At 43.9% G+C, this 23,289-nt stretch overlaps 1 protein-coding gene across 7 annotated transcripts in view; it reads left to right on the top strand.

The window, feature by feature from the left end:
* The window catches only part of arhgap22b (Rho GTPase activating protein 22b), a 44,655-nt gene extending 25,904 nt beyond the window's left edge, over positions 1–18,751 (top strand). For 6 of the 7 annotated variants that reach the window (XM_086302988.1, XM_086302983.1, XM_086302984.1 and 3 more), the window contains 7 exons: positions 4,762–4,890; positions 11,330–11,537; positions 11,638–11,770; positions 11,848–11,921; positions 12,011–12,132; positions 12,260–13,271; positions 18,517–18,751. In XM_086302988.1, coding sequence (XP_086159114.1) covers positions 4,762–4,890; positions 11,330–11,537; positions 11,638–11,770; positions 11,848–11,921; positions 12,011–12,132; positions 12,260–13,271; positions 18,517–18,739 — 1,901 coding nt within the window. In that variant the 3' untranslated portion in view covers positions 18,740–18,751. Of the gene's footprint in view, positions 1–4,761; positions 4,891–7,294; positions 11,054–11,329; positions 11,538–11,637; positions 11,771–11,847; positions 11,922–12,010; positions 12,133–12,259; positions 13,272–18,516 lie in introns of those variants that run through there. The other variant, XM_086302986.1, reaches the window with a different exon arrangement.
* Positions 18,752–23,289: the final 4,538 nt, after the last annotated feature.

Genomic DNA, 23,289 nt, shown 5'->3' with positions numbered 1-23,289 from the left:
ACTGATATACCACAACTTTTTCCTTTCAACAGCTACTGAAAGTTAGGGGACCTAGCTGCTATCGGATATTTATATAGCGATCCTCCAGCTTCAAACGGTATCACCCTTCAAGGACCTGCAGTTCAAAAAAGCGCCCCTCCGACAGCCAAACCCATCTGTTCTCTGATTGGATTGTTACATTTGTGATTGACATGACATTAACCAATCAGATGAAGGGTAGAAAAATAGGGTCAAAAATCCGTACTTGTAACTTGCAGGGGTTTTTTTTCTAAGTCCACACACAAATCTTTTTTACACATACAAATCTTTTTTACGCACACACAAATCTTTTTTACACATACAAATCTTTTTTACGCACACACAAATTCTTTTTACACACACAAATCTTTTTTACACATACAAATCTTTTTTACGCACACACAAATCTTTTTTACACATACAAATCTTTTTTACGCACACACAAATTCTTTTTACACATACAAATCTTTTTTACACATACAAATCTTTTTTACGCACACACAAATTCTTTTTACACATACAAATCTTTTTTACACATACAAATCTTTTTTACGCACACACAAATCTTTTTTACGCACACACAAATCTTTTTTACACATACAAATCTTTTTTACGCACACACAAATTCTTTTTACACATACAAATCTTTTTTACGCACACACAAATCTTTTTTACGCACACACAAATCTTTTTTACACATACAAATCTTTTTTACAAGTACAAAATATTTATGACCACATTTTGAGCCCATAGCCATATTCACAGAGTCACAGTACCAAAACCTATAACTATATACCTTTTCTAGATTTTAAAATGCCCTTAAAAATGAAATAAATAAATAAATAAAAAGTAAATATCCAGCTCTTAGTCCAAGAGCACCTTTGGGATGTTTAGGACATTCAATCGACTAGCAGAGGAATTATCTTTCATTTGTACTGTTATTCACACAACCATTACCGTTCTGTCTCTGAGATACCCCGAGCAACATTGATAGATACCCTTTTAGCCAAAGATGCTAGTCTCAAAAGCACTGTGTCAAGGATCTGCAATACACTAGCTCCCAAGTAGGCTTTGAATACAGTTCTAGAACAAGAAACAAGAAACTGTATCTCCACTTTTAAGATTAGGCTTGAAACTTTCCTTTTTTGCTAAAGCTTGTTGTTAGTGCTGGATCAGGAAACCCTGAATCCTCCCCAGGGCTCTAGACTAACTTTTTGACATGGGCGCCTAACTTTAAAAATTTAGGCGTACCAGCACAAAAGTTAGGCGCACTCAAATTTTTCAACCGCATCGCTTAACACCGCAGTTTTACTTGTGCACTTTCTTTGAGAGAGTCCGGGAATGTCCGCTCCGTGTGGAGAATCTGCTCCGCGAGTGCGCACTGAGCTGCCTGCGCATCTGCGTCTGGCGGGATGTAAACAGCGGCCAGGATGAATGAAGCAAACTCCCGCGGAGAATAAAACGGTTTGCAGTGGATAAAAAGATATTCCAGAGAGGAAGAGCAGTGCTGAGCAATCACTGTCACATCTGTGCACCAGCCACTATTGATGTAGAAGCAGAGACCTCCACCTTTGGACTTACCGGAGAGAGCGGCCTGCCGGTCCGCGCGCAGCAGATGGAAGCCCTCCAGCTTGAGCGCGCAGTCTGGGATGTTCTCACTGAGCCACGACTCCGTAAAACATAAGACACAGGAGGAGGCAAAGTCTCTGTTCATGCTTCTCATCAGGGCCAGTTCGTCAATCTTATTCCCGAGTGAGCGTACATTAGAAAGGAAGATCCCAGGAAGAGCAGTTCGCAGTCCGCGTCTCCTCAAATGCACGAGTGCGCCGGCTCGCTTCCCTCTCTTTCGGCGTCTCGCTTTCCTGGTCAGAGTCAGCAGTAAATCTGCCGCAGATGCGACAAATATTGGAAATAAATCCACAGGCGTTGTAGTCCTGTAGTTAAGGAGCTCTTCCCTGGTGTACGAGTATCCAGAGGAGTGCCCAGACACAGAAGAAATGCACAAAAACAAAACAAAAGTAACGCACTGAAGCACCAGGGCAACCATACGCGGCGCCATCTTGGTTGATTTTTGATTTGAAATAATATTAAAATTCTCACACAGAAATACATTAAGCATAAATATATAAAATATAAGTATTTACAGAGAGACAGGAATAAAAAGGACCAGCTGCTCTCCAGAGCAGGAACCAGGCTGAGGAGGAAATGCTCCATTGGAGACTGGTGTGGCTCCAGCTCCACCACCGATGGACCGTCCTGGGACCCGTCCCTCATCTGCCTCGGAGCCATCCTCCCCTGTGAGCCTGTAAAACAGCACAAAACACAAAGAAATGAGAAGGCTGCTACTAGATTTTAATTTCAACATTGAAAAAAACAAACAAACCAAAAACAGGATATAATCAGATTGGTTGTAGATCTTTAGTAAAGGTGATCACAGGCAATCCCACCGACTAAAAAGGTATCAGTGCTTGCTGTACATATCTGTGGGTGCAGCAGCAGGAGCTCAGGGACTGGGGAGCCAGGAGAAGCAACAGGGGATGCTCTGCTTCAGAATCAGTTGGTTCTATCAATACAGTATTAAATGTTAACAGGTTGAATATAATAATCATAGAGTAGACAGTGGTCCCTCATTTATTGCAGCAGGGGTTCTCAGAATAACTAGCCCCTGGCCACGCACTTTATACACTGTTTTCCCCACACACATGAACATTGGTCACAGTTCTCACAATTGATTCTCAAAGTGCAAACCTTTGTAGATTGCAAAACGTAAAAGTATTATTATGCCGTGTTTTGTCTTCATCTGCCTGCCACTTTCGTGCGCCTTTTTCCCTCGCGGTGCAGGTTTCTATTTCCGAATGAGGCTCATAGTTATGGGTGTTTTTGTGCTGTTTTTTCTATTGGACGTGATGGTTATCAAAACCAAACATGATAAATTTGGCAAGCGCAGGAGATTTGTCAATCAGGCTGCAGAATGCAATGCTGTCCGGTGCAAAAAAAAGAAAATGAAAATTAAGAAAAAAGAGGCAGTGACAGATGAACAGCGGGACCACTGTGTGCTGTTTATTAATAAACAATAAAATATATTCTTAAATGACAACATGCCTAAAAGCAGAACGGTATTTGTACGTCAGTGGGAAAATAGCGGTGGCTTGCTAGCTTTTGTGCGGCTTCCCCGGGTCAGTGAAAACTTTAGAGAAAACTTAAGAAAAATGAATGAACTTACCAGGTTGCCCGATCTCTTTACATATCTTCCTCCAAGCTCGGTCCTTTATATTCCTGTCTCGGTCCAGAAAGCAGCTGGTGTCGTACGGCTCCGGGTTGTTTGCTACGGCATTGATTAGCCTTCCTTCTATTGAAGAATAAAGGGCTTTGGCTGGATCTGCCTCTTTGAACTAGGTAACAGCCACGTCACCAGGCTCCTGATTGGTTGTCGCGGCGCGATTTGACGCTGGAGTTCAGATTTTTCTAACTCGAGCGGGGGACGCGAAACGCGTGTATGCCCAAAATGCAACACATAAACTCACGCGCGTGGTTTTTTTCGCGAGTCAAACGCCTGAAACGCGCTACACTCACGCGCGTTTCAGGCGTTTTGGCGTTTTCGCGACGCAAATCTGCTTCCGAATTTTCGCGGGAGCCGCAATCGCGGGTCAGCGCGCCTTTCCATTGACTTTACATGTAAGCCTGACGCTCTGCCTGCCTCTATCGCGTTCGGTGTGAACACACCGTTAGTTATGCTGCAATAGGTGTAGGTTGCTGGGGGATTCCGATGATGCATCCTATGAGTCTTTCTGCCTCAGTTACATTTATTACCCACTATGTGTTAACAGACCTCTCTACACTGAATCACACTTGTTATCAATCTCTGGCTCTTGTCCACAGCATGTCTTTTATCCTGTCTTCCTTCTCTCTCCCCAACCAGTTGCAGCAGATGGCCCCGCTCCTCCCTGAGCCTGGTTCTGCCGGAGGTTTCTTCCTGTTAAAAGGGAGTTTTTCCTTCCCACTTTCGCCAAAGTTTTTTTTACAGGGTTTTTCCCTGTATGTGTTATTGTAGGGTCTACCTTACAATATAAAGTGCCTTGAGGTGAATTGAATTGAATTGAATCCACCTTACCAAACCAAAACGTTTACCCCAGCATTTAGCCCACTCAAGTCCAGTGCAAATGTATGTTTTGGACTTGTTTTCAGTTTAAATGTATTATTTTGGTATCAAACATGCATAACATAGAGACCTAATAAGAGTTCAAAACCTCTTCACCTTAAGGTAAAGAAGATCAAATTCACTTATATATGTGTAACTAGTAAACAATGCTCTCTGCGAAATCTGCTGCTATCACAATTCCAACTTAATCCAAATAATCATTTCCCCTTTATCAGATCTGTGAGGTTTTTGGCTTATTATTTATCATGTTACATGTTTATGATATCTGTAATAGTTACTTGTTAATTCTTAACAGTAATGGTTTGTTTTAAATGTTTTTTCTGTTAGAGTTCATCTTCTCAACAATTTATTATCTTGTATTCAACTGCTAGGATACTTCAGAGAAAGTCCTGAGCAGTTTGACATTTATTTCAAGGTAAATTTATGAGGCAGTTCCCTATGAAGACAAAAAAACAAACAAATAACCAAAAATAAAACCCATCTAGTAGCATCACACTGCAGAGCACAAGTTTGATTCCACGATTAAGCCCTATTTCATCTCTGTTGTACTCACTCATACGCTTCTTCCTTGTGTGTCCCCGCAGGCGGAACAGGAGAGAAGGATCGGGCACCCATCAGCCATGAATCCTTCCTGCTCATGGCAAACTCCCAGAGCGATATGGACGACTGGGTCAAGGCCATACGGCGGGTCATCTGGGCACCATTTGGAGGAGGTAAAGCCAAACCTTTGAACTGAAACACGAAAAAAACATATTAGGCCACCAATCAGTAGCAACTAAAAATCCATATTTCTCTAAGGAAAATATACAAACATAAAAGCCAAGCTAACACTGCTTGTTTTTTTTGTTTTTTTTTGTTGTTTTTTTTGTTTTGTTTTTTTTTAGCCTGTCCCGTTTGGCTCTTTTGCCATCAGAATTGTTGTCTAAAGGCAAAGAAAGATGCCCAACGGATTTACTTTACCAAATTGACCATCCCAGCCTTGCCATAATGGTCCATTTGATTCACCTTTTATTGTTTATTTTATTTTCACTTACTGAATATGGGACAGACTTGACTGGGGGAAAGAAGGGGAGAAAGAAAGAGGGAAAGAGAAACAGCTGAGAAGAGGGACGGGGGAGAAGGGCAAAAACCAAAAACCAACAGAATGAGCAGAAAAAGAAAAAAAAGAAGAAAAAAAGAAAAAAAATGCATATATCAATCACCTGGGTCACCTGCTGAGAAAGAAAAAAGAAAACAAGCAGAAGAGAACAAGAGTAATAGAATAAACAACATCACAATGATATATGGGAATATGACAGTAAATACTAAATGTTAAACATTATTGTGCAGCACATAAGATCAACAGAACACAGTGTGCTTTGAGGTAGGAGCCAAAAAGGGTGTAGTTTGTGGGTGTGATCACCCGTGTGTACACCTGTGAGCATGGACGCGCTTGTTTTTTGTTTTTTAAAAGGTTCCTTCATGTAATGATCTGCTAGAGGGTGTGGGGGGGCCACAGCCCCGTCCTCCAGGGCATGAAGCAGGTATGGAGGAGATCAAAACTCCAGACATCCAGAGGCCCCCAGAATACAAGAGACCAAGGAAGACCAACAGAGGGGCAGCCGCGCCACTGTCCCAGAAAGAGCTGAGGAGAGTCCCAGATGAGGGCTCACTCAGCAGCCGCGGAGCAGAAGCCAGGGGGAGTTGCAGTGACGCGCCCGTGAGCTCCGCCGGCAGCCAGCCGTGCCTGAGTGACCGAGCCCCAGGCCGAGAGGCCGGGGGCACCCCACCTCCGAAGTGGCCCGAGCAAGCCCCAGGCTCCAGGCCCCGATAAGCGGCCGCCAAGGAGTGAGCCGGTGTGTACCTGGACGCCCATCCCCGGACACAAAGAACCACCAACGCACAGATGTCTGAGGGAGTCCGCCACTGGCAGGGGAAGTGGTGGTAGGGGGAGATAGGCCTCCAAACCTTGGAGGGCCTGAGATGTCCCCAGAGAGGTGGCGCCTGACACCCAACCTGACATATAGACACAGAAATACAGGCACACACATATACAAACATCCATTCCCACCCTCATGCTCTCATATACACTTACTCCACACTCAACCAACGTGGAGACAGACATAAAGAGACGCTGTACACACGATCACACTCCCCAAGCGTACTCTAAGCCCCAGGTCTAGGTACCCTTGCCCCTGGAGGGGGGGAACTGCACCCAGACCCAGGTGGTGTTACCCTTTTCCCTGCGGTGGGGGGAGGCAGACCGCCCCGACTCCGCAGCAGCAGGAAGGCCCCACACTCCAGACCGCAGTCGGACGGCCAACTCCTCCTCCTAGCCCCCCCGCTCCAGCAGGTCGCAGAGAATGGGGGTGAGAGAAGACTCCGAACCTCCCTCCACCCGCTCATTGTAGTGTTGATGCATGTGTGTTCTAAGGTGCATTTAAAACCCAGGAGGGCTTGGAGCTACCTGCCAGAGAGCAGCAGGTAAGCGCATGGTCCCTCCTGCTAGCCCTCAATGTCTACGTGTATTTAACATTGAGAGGTGGGCAACGACGCCAGGGGTGGGGTGTACACCCTGATGGTACTTTGGACTCCGTGTATCGTGCCCACCCCCAAGATCCTATATGTATGTGTAATGAGAGTGTGAGTAATGTGAATGTCTAAGTTGTGGGATAAAATTGAGGCAGAGGCAGCCAGAAGGGGACGGGGGGGTGGCCTCCTCTGCACCCTGGTGACATACCCCTACTCCAAGGTCCTGCATGTGTGGGTGGTTGTGGTGGAGCGGGAAGAGGGAGGCAGCTGGAGATGGGGAGGGAAGGAAGGGAGGGGCAAGTGATCCCTCCCTGGGGCCAGCTCCCCCGCTGACCCCAGTAGGCACCCCCATACTCCGCGACCCGCCAGGGAATGGGGGCCCAGGCCCATCCAGACCGGGGCCCAGCGCAGCAGCGCCTCCCGGCCCCACAGAGCCCAGGACAGTCCACCCAATCCCACCACAGAGAAAACTGCACCCACCCCACCATCCACTCTTCTTCCAGACTACATAAGACAATAAACACCCAGGCTGAGATCTTCCTCCACCTCTCCTGTATCTCCCCCTCCTGCAGAGGGAGCTCCTGAGGAGAGGAAAATTTATGAAACTTGCTCTTTCTGCTAGAATAGAAAAGACTGCAGTCCACATCTCTGCTCTGTCTTTAATGTTTAGGTAACACACTTGAGCTGAGCTATGCAAACTATCTCCAACCCCAACTCTGTCTCATTTCTTTAGCCTGCAGGTAATTCTCACCCTGTCTGCTCGGGATGTCTAAGGCCAGAAATATAACCAGGCCTGTCTGGTTATGATGTGGGGCATAAGGAGCAGCTGAGCAGGAAGGTGTTGGGTTACAAAGCAGCTCTATATTAACAGGGGGATAAATGTAAAATAACACATAAATAATATACTGTATGATATCATTAATCTAATTTTAATCCTTGTCTTTAGTAAAGCATGTTTAAGAGCTGCTGGCAACTAGCAGACCTATTCTTTATGAAAATTAGTCATTTATCTTTGTTTATTCCCTCAATTTTAGAAAATAAAAACACCCAAAAAAAGAAGTTCTGTAAGCTTGGCTGATGGAAAAATAAGGGAAGATCTATGACAAGCATGACTAGCTTAAATGTCCACACAAGAAACACAAATAACAGACGTTTATAAATAGCTAGCATAGGCCTAATTAATTAAGAAAAAGTTGCAATACCACAATGCTATGCACGGAGGTTAGCACTGCTCTCACAAAACAAGAAGTTTTAAATGTGGGCTTGAATCCACTGGCTTGCTGGGGTCTTTCTGTGTGTAGTTTTCATGTTCTCCCTGCGTCTGTGTGGATTCTCTCCAGCTTACTTCTACAATCCAAAGGCATCCAGTTAGTAATTGAAAGGTCCCAAATTACCATTAAGTGTGAATGTGAGTGTAACGTATTTGTGTCTGTGTTAGCCACCCCCTCAATTTGGATAATAGAAGAAAATGGATAGATAGATTTTATACTTGGTGCATGAAGAAATGAGAGTAAAGAGTCCTGGGTCATCTTTCCAGTCACATGTTTATCGTTTTGGACAATGACAGCATTTCTCACTATCTGAACTTTTTTAATACCCCCCAAAAGATTGGAAAAATAATAATTCATTTTAATCTTGTAATAAATATGTGCTAGTTTTTTGTCTATGCTAGCTTTTTATTAAAACGCTAGCATTTTGTGCTAGCAACTGATAAAATTCTAACAGCATTTTTGTCCAGCTTTTTGTTAACTTTTCTGAAATGCTAGCTTTTTGTGCTGCTAGGACAAAAAGCTAGCATGTTTTTTTCTAGATTTTTGACCGTTGAAAAGATGGCAAAAAATGCTAGCTTTTGTGTAGGTCTTCGAAAGGAAAAAAAACTAAAGCACCTTTAAAAAGTTTTTTGTTTTTTTTTTTTTTTTGCCTGTCCCATTTGGTTCTTTAGCCGTCAGATTTGTTGTCTGCAGACCAACAAGGATACCCAATGGATTTACTTTGCAAATGGATCATCACGGCCTTGCCGTATTGGTCCATTTGATCGACCTTTGTTGTTATTATTTATTTTATTTTATTTTCAGTTGTTACAAACAGGACAGACATGACTGAGGGATAGGAAAGGGAGAAAGAAAGATGAAGGAAAAGAAAAACAGAAGGGGAGAGGGACAGTGGAAAAAGGGCACTTAAAAAGAGAAAGAAGAAAAAAAAATCTCCTGGATCACCTGTTGAGAGAAAAAGAAGAGAAAACAAGCAAAAAAAACAGAGCAACATACTAAACACAACAGCATCGCATTAATCTAGCTAAGTGTAAACAGCAGTAAATACTAAATATTGAATTTTGTTGTGTAGCAAAAAGGACAGACAGTGCACAATATGCTTGGAGATGGCAGCCAATAGAGGTGTAGTTTATGTCTATGAACAGTGAACACCTGTGTGCACACCTGTGTGGATCAGCGCGCTTGTATTCAAATGGTTTCCAGGTTTCCACATGTAATAGTCTGCTAGAGGATGTAGAGAGCCATAGCCCCGTCCCCCAGGGCATGAAGCAGGCATGGAGGAGATCCAGGCCCCAGACATCCAGAGGCCCCAGAGTGCGAGAGCCCAAGGAGGACCACCGGAGGGGCATCCGTGCCACCCTCCTGGGAAAAGCTGAGGAGAGCCCCAGATGAGGGGTCACCCAGTAGCCACGGAGCAGAAGCCAGAGGGGGCTGCAGTGGCGCCAGCTGCCGGCAGCCAGCTGTGCCAGAGTGAACTGAGCCGCAGGCCGAGAGGCCGGAGGCCCGAGGGCCCCCTTTGCCCCAGAAGAGGCCTGACCGAGCAACAGGCACCAGGCCCCGCCAAGTAGTCACCGGGAGTGAGCCGGTACATACCTGAGCGCCCAGCCCCGGTCACCAAGAACCACCAACGCACCGACCCCTGAGGGCATCAGTTAACGGCAGGGAGTGTGGTGAGGGGAGATAGGCCTTGGAGGGCCTGGGAGTTCCCAGAGAGGTGGAGTGTAAGACCCGACCTGACATATAGACACGGACACAAACATGCATTCCCACCCTCATGCACACATATACAAATACTCAGCACTAACCCAACGTAGGGATAGACATACATGGACACTGTACACACAATCACACTCCCCAAACAAACTCTATACCCCGGGTCCAGGTACCCTCGCCCCTGGAGGGGGAAACGGCACCTAGACCCAGGAGATGTTACCCTTTCCCCCGGGGTGGAGGCAAGCAGACCACCCCAGGCTCCGCAGCAGCAGGGACGGCCAACACCTCCTTCCAGCCCCCCCGCCCCAATGGCCAGCAGAGAACAGGGGTGTGTGAAGACTCCAAACCTCCCTTCTCTCGCTCATGTGTAGTGTTGCTGCGTGTTGTTCTAAGGTGCATTTAAAACACGGGAGAGCATGGTGCTGCTGCCAGAGAGCAGCAGGCGTTAGCACGGCTCCTCCCGAGAGCCCTCAATGTCTACATGGATTTAAAATTGAGAGGTGGGCACCGGCGCCAGAGGTGGGGTTGAATACACAGACCATCCACTGGACGCCGTTAACGTGCCCACCCTCAAGGCCCTATATGTATGTGTTATGAGAGTGTGAGTAATGTGGATGTCTAAGTTGTGGAATAAAATTGAGGCACATGTGGCCAGAAGGGGACTTTATCCTTGGTTCTTTGAAGCGTTTTTAAGCTGATACGCGGGGGTTTATCTTTCCAAAGGAAAAGTTTTAAAACGAGATAGAAAAAAAATTGTGAAAAAGAAACAATAGAATGAATATATAATAATATATTTTTGCGCATTAGCTTAGCTTATCATTAGCCTATATCACTAGAATTTTCACTTTCCCCTCAACATTCATACTAAATGCACAGTGAAAGTCAATACACTGACACCTACACAGCAAAATCTCCAGTGTTAAATTAACACTGGAGATTTTGCTGTGTATGTTCAGAGTGAATCCCCTGACCGGCTGGGTGGTATTTCCAGCCTCCCTCTCCAGTTCACAGGCAAAATGTGCCAGTCTGCTGCCTCTGTGTCCAGAATAGATCTGTGCCAAATCATAGACCCCTCCTTAACAGCAGCACTGCAGTCACAGCAGATCCCATGCAACATGTCTCTGCTTCCTCAGCTGCTCTTTCCAAGCTTCTCTGTCATTTTCCTCAACTTGGCTTGTTTCTGCTGAAGTCTGTGGGATAAATGAAAGATTAATTACCAGCTACAAGAGTCAAATGCCTGAACAGGAATGGATGAACATGGTGAAATGTGGGCTGGGGAGGTATGACAAACGCTTTCTGCAACTGTGCAGCTCCTGTTCTTTCAATTACTACCATTACTGCAAGCTAACATCCAGCTGTGACTGCTGCAGCCAAACAACAGGTAATAACCTGGCATAAAATTGCATATTTATTCTGGGCATTTTTTTCCTCTGTTCATGTTAACTGTCACTTTTTATTTATTTATTAATTATCTTTGTAATCATATGAAGGCTACAAATAACCAAAAAATGCTGTTCCAGAAACATCCTGTCATATTCAATTTTCCCACAGAATAAATGTAAATATTTTCATCACTTGCTCCACAATCCAAAAACCAACTACGGCCTCGTGCCTTCAGAAAGCCCTGACATGTTATGTTTCTTCCATCTGTCAACAGGGATATTTGGCCAGCATCTAGAGGACACAGTGCAGTACGAAAAGAAGTTTGGCCCCCGCCTTGCACCCCTGCTGGTTGAGCAGTGTGTGGACTTTATCAGAGAGAGGGGTCTGGATGAGGAAGGTCTCTTTCGAATGCCAGGACAGGCCAACCTGGTCAGGGAGCTGCAGGAGGCCTTCGACTGTGGGGACAAGCCCCTGTTTGACAGGTGGGTGAGAGGATGAAATGGGAAAATTCACTTTGCCAAAGACTTTTATGATCATCACTGATTTGAATTCTACTGAATCATCTTTCTTTCTGACTTGCAGTAACACAGACGTCCACACAGTGGCATCCTTGCTGAAGTTGTACCTGCGAGAGCTGCCTGAACCAGTTATCCCCTTCTCCAAATATGAAGACTTTCTAACCTGTGCGCAGCTTTTGGCCAAAGATGAGGAGGAGGTATGTGCTGTTTACCTTTGGTGTGAGGACTTTGAGTGGTACTGTGAGTAGAATAAGGATGATTTGTCTCATATCAGGGAGTCCAGGAGCTTGGAAAGCAAGTTAGCACTCTACCTCTACCGAACTACAACCTCCTCAAGTACATATGCAAGTGAGTGACTTCACCCGTTAGGTTGAGAACTTAGGCTTTTGTAGCCTAATCAGTTTTTTACTCTAGTTTTTCACTATATCTCTCCTTAGATTCCTTGATGAGGTCCAGTCCCACTGTAATGAGAACAAGATGAGTGTCCAGAACCTTGCCACAGTATTTGGACCTAACATCCTTAGACCGAAGATGGAGGACCCAGTCACTATCATGGAAGGTACAGAAAATTAATGACAATCAAATAAGGTTCTGTTTTTCTGTAATTTATTTATTAAAAATGATAGTTTAGAATAAAACTAAAAAAGTTATACCGACACCGGCTGAATGTGATTTGTATTGTCTAGGAACTTCTCTTGTCCAGCACCTGATGACAGTCCTCATCAGGGAACACAACCGTTTGTACTCAGGGAGGGAACAGGAGGGGCCAGCTCTACCCCAAACTGAGATCCCCATCCAAGGGCATCATCTCCAACACCGCAGCCTGGGAGCCTGGATCTCTGAAGAGGACCTTCAGAGTTGCCCCGTCTCCAACCCAGACCAAGATCTGCTCAGCAGTGCCTCATCCCTGGACGCCAAGCTGTGCGCAGCCGTCAGTCCCACTCAGACCCCTAACCCAAACCCTGGACCAAAACTTGGGTCTTCATCGGGAAAGGGTGAGACGGTAATCAGTCCGAGTAAACAAGCCAAGACCATGCCTTCCTGGAAATATTCCTTCAAAAGCTCTTCAGCGCCTCGTTCCCAGCCGCAAGCTAAGCAAACCAGCAGCAGTGGCTCCGCAGCAGATACAACCAGTCTGTCTTCTGGTGGTGGAGGAGGTGGAAGCGGGGGCAACTGGCTTATGAACGGTTTGTCCTCCTTGAGGGGACACCGGCGCACATCTTCAGGGGAACGGTCCACCCGTGACCGTGACTCCACCGGCTCGTCCCAGAGGCTGTCCACGTATGACAACGTGACCTCCTCCTCTAGCATGGGGAGCGTTCCAAGTGTATCCAGCACACCGTGGTCCACGTCCTCCTGTGAAATATCTGTCCCGGACTCAGCAAGCGAGCCCCCGGTGCACCAGAACTGTGGAGGTGTGGTGGAAGATGGAGAAAGCCACAGAGAGATTAACAAAGAAAGGGATGGAGGGATGACGACAGACGCGAGCTCCGAGCAGGACAGTTGCGAGGCCATGGAGCTGTGCAGCAGCAGCGCAGCCTGCAGTGAAAATGGAAACGTGGCCACGGCAGCCGGGGTGCCGTCCATTATCATGTCCGAAGATGGAGATGGGGAAAAACTAACACTGAGCAGCCTGGTAGAGGGACTGAAAGACGAGCTGAGAAAACAGAAGACTACATATGAGGCCAGGATCCAAAAGTAAGTCTCTGATGCAGGATCTTTCAAACTTATAATAGTAGTGTCGGTCTTTTATATGGTAAATAGAAAGACATTTGAATGAACTTTATGGTTTTGGATGTCAGGCTTTTATTTCATTAGCACAGAACCAATGGAAGTACTTCAATTACAACCTGCTGTGAGCCCTTTAAAGGGCACTTTCGTATTGCTGTTCTTTACAGTTGGGGGAACACGTCAGGAAGACAGTGAATAAAGACTGAATAAATAAATATGAAATACATCCTGAGATGGAAAAAGTTCCCAAAACAAAAGATTGTATATTTACCATAATTCCAATTACCATTTTTTATACTAAACCCAAATGGCATGGTTAAAGCACACCTATGCTCAGTTTGTAACACACCAATTTAAGTGTGTTAACACTTAAAATGTTGTTATCTGTAACACTGAAAATGAACTGGTATTTTCAAAAACCTTTCCCTTTTTGCAACTAAAACCTGTCATGGAAATAAATGGCATGTTTTTTAAGACATAGAGTGTCACGGCGGGGTGCACCGGTGTGAAGAAGAGGTAGACCCAGATGCAGACACAGTGGAGACAGAACTAGGTTTCCAAAAATAAAGCGAGCCTTTATTGTGGCTGATGGCATGACAAAAACATTAGAGAACACTGAAACTGGGAAAACTAAGGAGACTAAGAACACTGTGTAAACTAAAAAGACTATGACACTCTGTGAAAGAACTATGAAAAAAACTATGAACACAGAGTAACTAGGCAGGCTATGAAACAGTGAGACAATAACGGAAACTATGAAAAGATGAGGTGAGGATAACAGACGATCTGACACCGACTGAGCAGAAACACACGGATTAAGTACACATAAGGAATGATCAGGGGAAGCGGAATCACACGGGGAAAACAGCTGACAACAATTAACATAATGACAGGACAGGGGACGCGAAGCTAAATACAATAAACAAAAAACACAAGGATCCTTCAAAATAAAACGAGAAACATAGCGAGACCCAGACATGACTCGAACTTGACAAACAAAGAAAACTTGGACATGACACATGACAGATAAGCACACGAAGACTTAACACAAAAAACTTCACACAGGGATGAGACAAATGGGGAGCTTGATAATAATAATCAAAGTGTTTTTATTGAGTTTTCAGAAAGCATATCATTCATACAGAAAAGCTCGAACTCAAGTCCTACCGCACAGTGTAAGACAAAACTATACCCAGACAGAGGAAGAAAAGAAAAGGGAAAAAAAAAAGGGGGGGGGGGGAAGTTGCCAGTTATGGAGTGGAAGGAAACTCATCTTCAAAATAGGAAATGAAAGGCTGCCAGACCTTAAAGAATTTCTTGGTGTTGCCCTGTATAGTAAATCTGAGATGTTCTAATTTGAGGTGTGCCATCACCTCCTCCACCCAGCGTTTATGGGATGGCGGTGTTGCCTTTATCCAGTTAAGTAGAATCAATCTCCTAGCCAGCAATGAGGCGAATGCTATTGCCTTCCTCTGAGAGGCTGTTAGTTGAGTTTCCCTCGGTGCCACACCAAAGATGGCTGTCAGAGGCATTGGTTCCATATCCTTATTAGAAATGAATGAGAATGTTCTAAAGATGTTAGCCCAAAAGTCTTTCAGCCTGGAACAAGACCAGAACATGTGGCATAAGTTGGCTGGTACCTGTTTACATCTGGGGCAGGTCGGATTGGCCCCCTGGTACATTCTTGCCAGTTTCTCCCTTGACAAATGCAGTCTGTGCAACACCTTGAACTGTATCAATCCGTGTCTCACACATATAGAAGCAGAGTGTACTAGATCTACAGCCCCCCCCAGTCAACCTCTGAAATGTCCAGCCCCAATTCTTCCTCCCATTTCCGTCTTACATTGTCCAGGGAGGGGGAAGCCACATTCTGAATATGTGTATATAGCGTGGAGATTGTCCCCTTAGCAGTCGGATCTGTGTTCATCAACTCGTCTATCCATCCGCTTTGTGGAAGCTCGAGGGAGGGGCTGAATGACTTTTTCACAAAGTCCCGAACCTGGAAATATCTAAAGTAATTAGTCTTGGAGGAAATTCCATAGTCCTTTTCCAGTTGAGCAGCAGACATAAAAGTACCATTTTTAAAAAGATGTTTGACACATTCCACCCCAGCTCTATGCCATTCCCTAAAGGCTGTTCCCCCGAGGGCTGGGGGAAACAAGTGATTTCCATAGATGGGAGCAGACAGGAGGGCGGTTCTGTTTTTAAAATGTGATCTGAATTGAGTCCAAATTTTCAGAGAATGAGATACCACCGGGTTGTTTGTGTAAAGATGTTTGCTCAAGGGTAGAGGAGCGCAGACCAGGGAGCGCAGGGACACTGGACTAGAGACATACCTTTCCATATGAACCCATATTGGGGTTTCATCCTCATCCAACTCTTTGACCCAAAATAACAACTTATGTATATTAGCAGCAAAATAGTAGTGCATATAGTTCGGCAGAGCCAGACCTCCCTCTTCTTTCTGTCTCTCAAGAAACTCCCGTCTTATCCTGGGGATAGTTTTTTTCCAAATAAAGGCAGACGTACATTTGTTCAATTCCTTAAAAAATGATTTAGGAATGAAAATCGGTATCGTCTGAAATAAATAGAGGAGCCGCGGCAGTATAATCATTTTAACAGAATTTACCTTCCCTGCTAATGATAAGGGGAGCGACGCCCACCTTTCCATATCTAATTTCGCTTTGTCCAGTGCAACTTTAAAGTTATAGTCCAGTAAATCTTTATACTTACTAGTTACATTAACACCTAAATATGCGAATCTATCCTTATGTATTGCAAAGGGATAGGCCCGGAAAGAAAGTTTCCTCGCCTGTTTATTAATGGGGAAAAGAACACTTTTGTCTAAATTAATTTTATAGCCCGACACCCTCCCAAAATCTTTGATAATACCAAGGGCCACCGGGATACTAGTGGCAGGGTTTGACAGAAAAAGGAGGAGATCGTCAGCATATAAGGACAGCCTATGGTTTTGTGTCCCCCTTTGTATCCCTACCAATTCAGTAGCCTGTCTCAGCATCATCGCAAGGGGTTCAATTGCCACATCAAAGAGCAGGGGTGACAAAGGGCACCCCTGTCTTGTTCCCCGGAATAGAGAGAAGGGTTCAGATATGATATTATTCGTTCTCACCATAGCCTGGGGGCTCGAATAAATTATTTTAATCCATGAGCAAAATGTTGGACCAAAGCCGAATCTTTCGAGGGCCGTAAATAGATAGTAATACTCTATTCGATCAAAGGCTTTGTGGGCATCTAAGGATATCACAATCTCTGGCATAATGTTATCTTCAGCAGTATATACTACATTGAACAGACGGCGGAGATTGCTGGAGAGTTGTCCACCTGCAACAAACCCTGTCTGATCAGGATGTATTATCTTACTTATGATTATGACAAGCTCAATTCTAGCTGCCAGTACCTTGGTCAGTATTTTATAATCACATCCAAGTAAACTTACTGGGCGATATGACTCACATTTAAGTGGGTCCTTATTCTTCTTAAAAATGGGGAGCTTGATAAATCATGAATTAAAACTGTAACCTAGGCATGACAGAATGTAACTAGATAAACTGAAATGAAACTAGACTGAAAAAAATAACAAAACTCAGAATACTGGGTCACATGACCCAGGACCATGACACAGAGGTGCTTTAAGCAACAAACAAAATGTTAAATCATTGGGCTGGAAGCAGCATATTTATATACCTGTGCCCATGCGTCATTATTAGCATGTCCAAATTCATGGGCTGCATCCTCCTGAGGACCCGGCCTTCGCGGTCTACGTGGGCCGGGTCCTCAGGTTGGGTAAACCGGAAGTAAACGACTGTGAAATTGGACGGTCTAGCCTTCTGATTAGCGTCACCGCTGTCTCGGTGGAGTTTAATAAACTTGGCCGTCTGCTCCTTGCTATCTAAAATATAACAGGACACTGGCGTAAATCTCACACTTCTGTTTAATCCGTTTTCTGTTTGACGTTTATTCAGCTGTTTGAAAACCAAGGAGGAACCCACCCGGAGGATTAATAAAGTTTTATTTTATCTAATCTAATAACTTTACAACAAATAAAACACTGAAAAAAGCCAAACAATAACATTTTAGGTTGTCTAAGTGACTTATATATTACGTTTAACCTGAGTAGCGAAAGCCCGCGGTGATCTGAAAATGATGTGCCGGGAGTTGTGCCATTCTCTGCGGCTCTAGTGACCCTAGATAGCCAGCTCTTGGCTAGCTATCGAGCTGGTGGATAACAGACGTCTCCGAAAACATTGAAGCACTTTTGGAAATATGTGATATCTTGATAAACCGAGCAGATATTTGAAGTTTACACACCCACATTCTTGTCTGAAAATATGTTAAAAGTTTATTTTGTGACCCAGAAAGATTAATAAGAGTAATTTTAAAACTTAGTAGCGGCCGCCATTGCCGGAAACTGGAGTTTGGCTGGGCCGCGCTATGAATTCTGGGATATGGTGGGCCACGAAGGACACACCCGACCCATCCTTCAAATTTGGGGAAAAGGAGGACGCATTTGTCGGCTGCATTCGGAGGAGTCTATGAATTTGGACAGCCTTCGGCGCGTCGCTGTGATGTAATCGGTCTACAAATGTGTCCTCAGGAGGATGCAGCCCATGAATTTGGACACATTGTTTGGTCTATAATTTTAGTCTGTTGTTAGGTGGTTGCATGGCAACATGATGACATCATAATATATTATATATAATTAAAGCTGGATATAAAGGAAATTTTACCGTTGCAAAATTAAAGTTATACAACGCTCTTATAAGGCATTAGAGGTGCATAAATGCTGCAAATGGGTCATTATAGCCCTTGGTAGGTGTTGGCTAGGCAACGTGATGATGTTATTATCTGCTATAGATAAGAACTATAAGCTATACCTGTGTGCCAGTTTTGGTAGCTCAGCTCCAGATAGTGTTGGAAATGTTTGCAGAAAACTGATAGAGATTATATTATGCAAGTAAGACATATATATATGTAGAGAGAGAGATAGCTAACAGCGGTTCTTGCAGGGCAGATTTGTTTTATTTCCTCCAATGCCAAGAATATCACATTAGTATTAATCTGGGCACACGGGTCAGACAAAAAGTTGGGAAGGTAGGAAGTTGTTTGAAATGTGCTTTACTGGGTGGTTCAGCCAAACAGAAAAAAGGCAAATGTCCGTGACCTTTTCTGTGTGTATTGTGCTTCCACACAGATTGGAAGAGTCTAGTGCTGCTCTGTGTGCCCAGATGGAGCGTTTGGAACAGGAGATGGAGCAGGAGAGGAAGAAGCAGCGCATGCTGGAGATAAAACTCAGAAACTCTGAGCGGGCACGGGAGGATGCGGAGAATCGCAACCGCCTCTTGGAAAAGGAAATGGAGGATTTTTTTGCCACGCTGGGCGATCTGGCCCTTGGTGCAAGGACTAGTGACCTTTGATACACGGCCTCTCATCTGTCTTGGGGTGGGGGTGGGGCATTTTGTGGTATGAGTCCTAACTCAAAATAAGACTGAAAATAGAAAATAAAGAAAACCTACTTGTGCACATGCGTAGAGATCAGATAGAAAATTCTGAAGGAAATAAACTTTGACTGTTTTCTTTCTGAGGATCATCTCTACTAAACAGCAAGTGGTCTTGATTTTGTTACGCATGCTTCAAACTCATTTTAAAAAGATGGCCCTCCTGTGATTACTGCAGAGGTTTGTCTTACAAATTGAGTTCAGGTGCCTGGATATAAATGGTGGAACATAATGTAACAATTTATGAAGTGGATAGCACTGACTTCTTTAACCACTACTTTAAAAGGACAATAACTGAATGGATTTTGTGTTAAAAGTGTGCAACTTAAGACAGTGGACTGCTGTCTATCTGTATGGGATCTTAAAGCAATAGCTTCACATTTTGGGAAATACACTTATTTGCTGTCTTGCAGAGTTAGATGAGAAGTGTGAAACCAATCTCATGCCTGTATGTCAAAGAAGGTGCTAAAGCTAATAGCCATTGAGCCTAGCTTAGGGGCACAAACACGAGGCTCTAGAACCATTGGTAAAGAGCCATTTTTTAAGAAGTTTTTTTTTTTAAGCTATTAGGCTATTGATTATAAAATGCAAAAGCCTACTGGGCTTATGAACACAGCTTCATAGTGATTGTTTCAAAGTAGGCGTAAACATGTTAATAGGTAGCTAAGACATAAATAGCTAATACCTTAGAGATATTTTCTTACACTTCACAGTTATTCTGCTTTGTTGATGATTTTAAAAAAGGGAAAGTAATTAGTTTTTGTTAGATCAAAATATCATTTTAGTAATAAAAACTTAAAACCAACAAAGAATCATTAATAGACAAAAGCTGTTATGCATGGTATGGTAAAAGACTTTAATTTACACCTGTTAGTAATAAGTCATTATACACCTAACAGGTGGTGTTTCCTACGGAGCCCCGCAGGGGACATGGGAGAAAAAAAAATTAAGACGGACTTTTGCGAGATCTCGCAAAACTAACTCGGGATCTCGCAAAAGTTTTGCGAGATCTCGCAAAACAAACTCGGGATCTCGCAAAACTTTTAGCCGCATTCTTCGGACGCCGGCTCGAAGTCGACCGGGAGGTCGAGGCACGATGTGCCGGGAAAGCGGTGTTCCTCCCGGCTGAAGTAGGTCTCGACCTCCTGTTAGCTTCGAGCTAACGGGAAGAATGCGGCTAAAACTTTTGCGAGATCTAGCAAAAGTTTTGCGAGATCCCGAGTTTGTTTTGTGAGATCTCGCAAAACTTTTGCGAGATCCCGAGTTTGTTTTGCGAGATCTCGCAAAACTTTTGCGAGATCCCGAGTTTGTTTTGCGAGATCTCGCAAAACTTTTGCGAGATCCCGAGATAGTTTTGCGAGATCTCGCAAAAGTCAGTCTTAATTTTTTTTTCTCCCATGTCCCCTGCGGGGCTCTGTAGTTTCCTTCATCATACACCTCAAAAAGCATTTTGGCCCCATACATAGATTTTTTGGTCAGAAATTGCTAGAAATGGCTCGTTTGATAAAGGTAGCTAACCAATTAGCCTAGCGTAACACAAGTTAAAATGGTGGCCTAGTACTGTTTATATATAAAAACTTCACTGACACTTGCAAAGCTAATTGATTAACATATATAATTTCATTTTCTGGGCACTTAAAAACTGAAATATTAAGAAAATATTAGGTTGTGGTTTTCATGCTAACCCGAGGTAGCTATGTCTAGCGTTAGTATGCATGATGATATTGGACTTTTTAGCTAAAACTTGGCAAGAAAGCAAATACACTTCCCAAAATGTCAAACAGTGTCTTATACTGCAGGGTCAGTTTAGGCTGTAGAGGAAGCTAGCAAACGCTTTTCTGTTTCAGAATTTGAAAATGTTAGTTTCTAAAAAAGAACTGTAACTTTTACAAATTGACCCTTTTTAAATATCATTTTAATCTTTTAAACACCAGACACTGAAATTATACTAGGTTAGTGCTGGCCAAAATCCCATTCATGTACTGTATATCTTCAAATCTGGGCAAATGAAAGTTTTTGAGTAGCTTATAACTTCTAATTACGAGTATTTTGTACTATTTGGGTAAACTGACTCCTTAACTACAGTGGTAGCTTTAGGAGGTTCAATTTGTATATTGCAACACAAAGGCAGGTTTAATAAAACTACTCTTTCCAAACAGTTTCTTTTCAGAGGGGAAAAAAAAAGCAAACGCATTAACAGATGGGACTTCTGCCATAGCTCTTCTTTTATCCTCAGGCTCTTCCAGTGCCTCTCGTCACCATCGACATGGTTCCCGAACTCATTTGATGGCAAAGCCTCAATCTTTGGTTCGCTCTGATCCTCACTGATGTCAACATACCTTTAATGTACAGATAATATAACAGGTTCTTTTCAGCTTAGCACACGGGATATGTGCCTCAGTACATGAAGTCCATTTACAGTACACAGTAAAATACCAAAGCTAGACCGCCTCAGTTCGCTCACGAGAGATCAGAATGGCCTGCCTGGAAGCCATGTTGATTTTGGCACACGAAGCTGAACACTGCCCTCAAAGAAACAATGGAGTTTCCTGGTTGTGCCTTCAGGGAAGTGTTCTGAACTAGGAAAAATGAAGTGTTGCTTGCTTGTCCACAGATGTGGTGCATATACTTCTCCATAATAGCTTTTTTAAAAGACATATGGAATAAACTGCTGATGCTGATGAGTCCCTCGAAGGTGCCAATTCTTGTGAAAGTGAATTGTGAATTGAATGGAAGTTTTGCATTAAGAATGTATCTTTATAGTGAATGTAATGTGTCGTTGATCAAACCAGCCCGATAGAAAATTGTAAACAATAGAGAAAGCATCAAACTCACTGTAACACTCAAATGTCTGCTCCCAAGATGAGTGAGTACTACTGAGTTTTGTGAGAACGTTATCTTCAGCATCTTACCGTTAATCAGAACATCGAGAGGTGTAACTAGTAACAGTCAATCCCCGAAGGGCCCCTTAGGCAGTACAATTATATGTGAAAGCGTGCTTTTGGTTGGGCAATGTGACCATTTTTTAAAGAGCTAAAATACAGTGTTGTTATATTGACTTCATTTGCACATGTACACGCTGGTCTAACTCTTTGATTCCAACAGCCTTTTACTTTTCTCCTGTATGTCTCATGACGAAGGTTAAATGTTTGTTATTGCTCTGCGGATCATCTATGGTGCTTATTTATTATGGATTTCCACTATTGTAACAAATGACCATGTATGGAAATAAAGGTGACAAGGATTACACACATGACGGTGATTAACCTGACCTACTGGAGTTTCTGTTAGCGTTACAGGTGATAACTTAGCGCTCCACCTTCTGTTCAAATATGGCCACTTTTGGCCCCAGAATCAAAATGGGTGTGGTCAAATCCTGACACTGGCCTCCAATTTTATATACAGTCTAAAGCAGCGGTCCCCAACCTTTTTTGCGCCACGGGCCGGCTTATGTCCGACAATATTTTCATGGATCGGCCGTTAAGGTGTCGCGGATAAATACAACAAAATAAAACTAGTACTGGTACCAAAAAAAAGAGGATTTATTCATAACACACGGGAAAAGACCCATGGAAACAGAGTTAATGATAAAAATGATTTAAAAAAAAAAAAAAAGCGATAAACCATAAATTTCACACCCGAGCTTCAACTCTTGCGGCCCGGGGATTGGGGACTGCTTGTCTAAAGTCTTAGCCCAAATAGCAGATGCTGGCTAATAATCAATCCAATACTGGCACACCTCACAGTCCTGTAATACTTAAACTTTGAATGATAGAATAAGCACAACACAGTGAGCATATTTTGATCTCACAGAGATAATAAAAAAGTGAACCTAGCTTCAAAGTGATGCTAACTGCCATTCTTTCAGATTAGCAACATAAAACAACTGCACTGTTGCAAAAAGTAGAGTTTTCACTTTTTACCAAGTAGGCTAAGTTTTTTAGTGGATTTATGATGGCTGATGATCCCATTCAGAGTAAAACGGTCCAGGAAGATAAGTTTTAAGATTCAGCTACTTTGGAATAGATAAGATGCAAGGGTACCTAGACCTGGGGTATAGAGTACGCTTGGGGAGTGTGATTGTGTGTACAGTGTCTATTTATGTCTGTCTCCACGTTGGGTGAGTGTGGAGTAAGTGCATATGAGAGCATGAGGGTGGGAATGGATGTTCGTTTCTGTGTGTGCCTGTTTGTCTGTGTCTATATGTCAGGTCGGGTATCAGACACCACCTCTCTAGGGGCATCTCAGGCCCTCCAAGGTATGGAGGCCTATCTCCCCCCACCACTCCCCCTGTCAGTGGCAGACACCCTCAGACATCGGTGCGTTGGTGGTTCTTGGTGTCCGGGGATGGGCGTCCAGGTATGCACCGGCTCACTCCTGGTGGCTGCTTGTCGGGGCCTGGAGCGTGGGGCTCGCTCGGGCCCCTTCGGGGGTGTACACACAGGTGCTCACACACACAAACTACACCC

This window comes from Aulonocara sp. 'chitande type north' Nkhata Bay, linkage group LG8 (assembly GCF_057382095.1).
Source record: "Aulonocara sp. 'chitande type north' Nkhata Bay isolate Kocher_YH1m ecotype deep benthic linkage group LG8, A_spYH_male_GT1.1, whole genome shotgun sequence".
Classification (NCBI taxonomy): Eukaryota; Metazoa; Chordata; class Actinopteri; order Cichliformes; family Cichlidae; genus Aulonocara; species Aulonocara sp. 'chitande type north' Nkhata Bay.
This window is presented reverse-complemented; position numbering and strand designations above follow the sequence as displayed.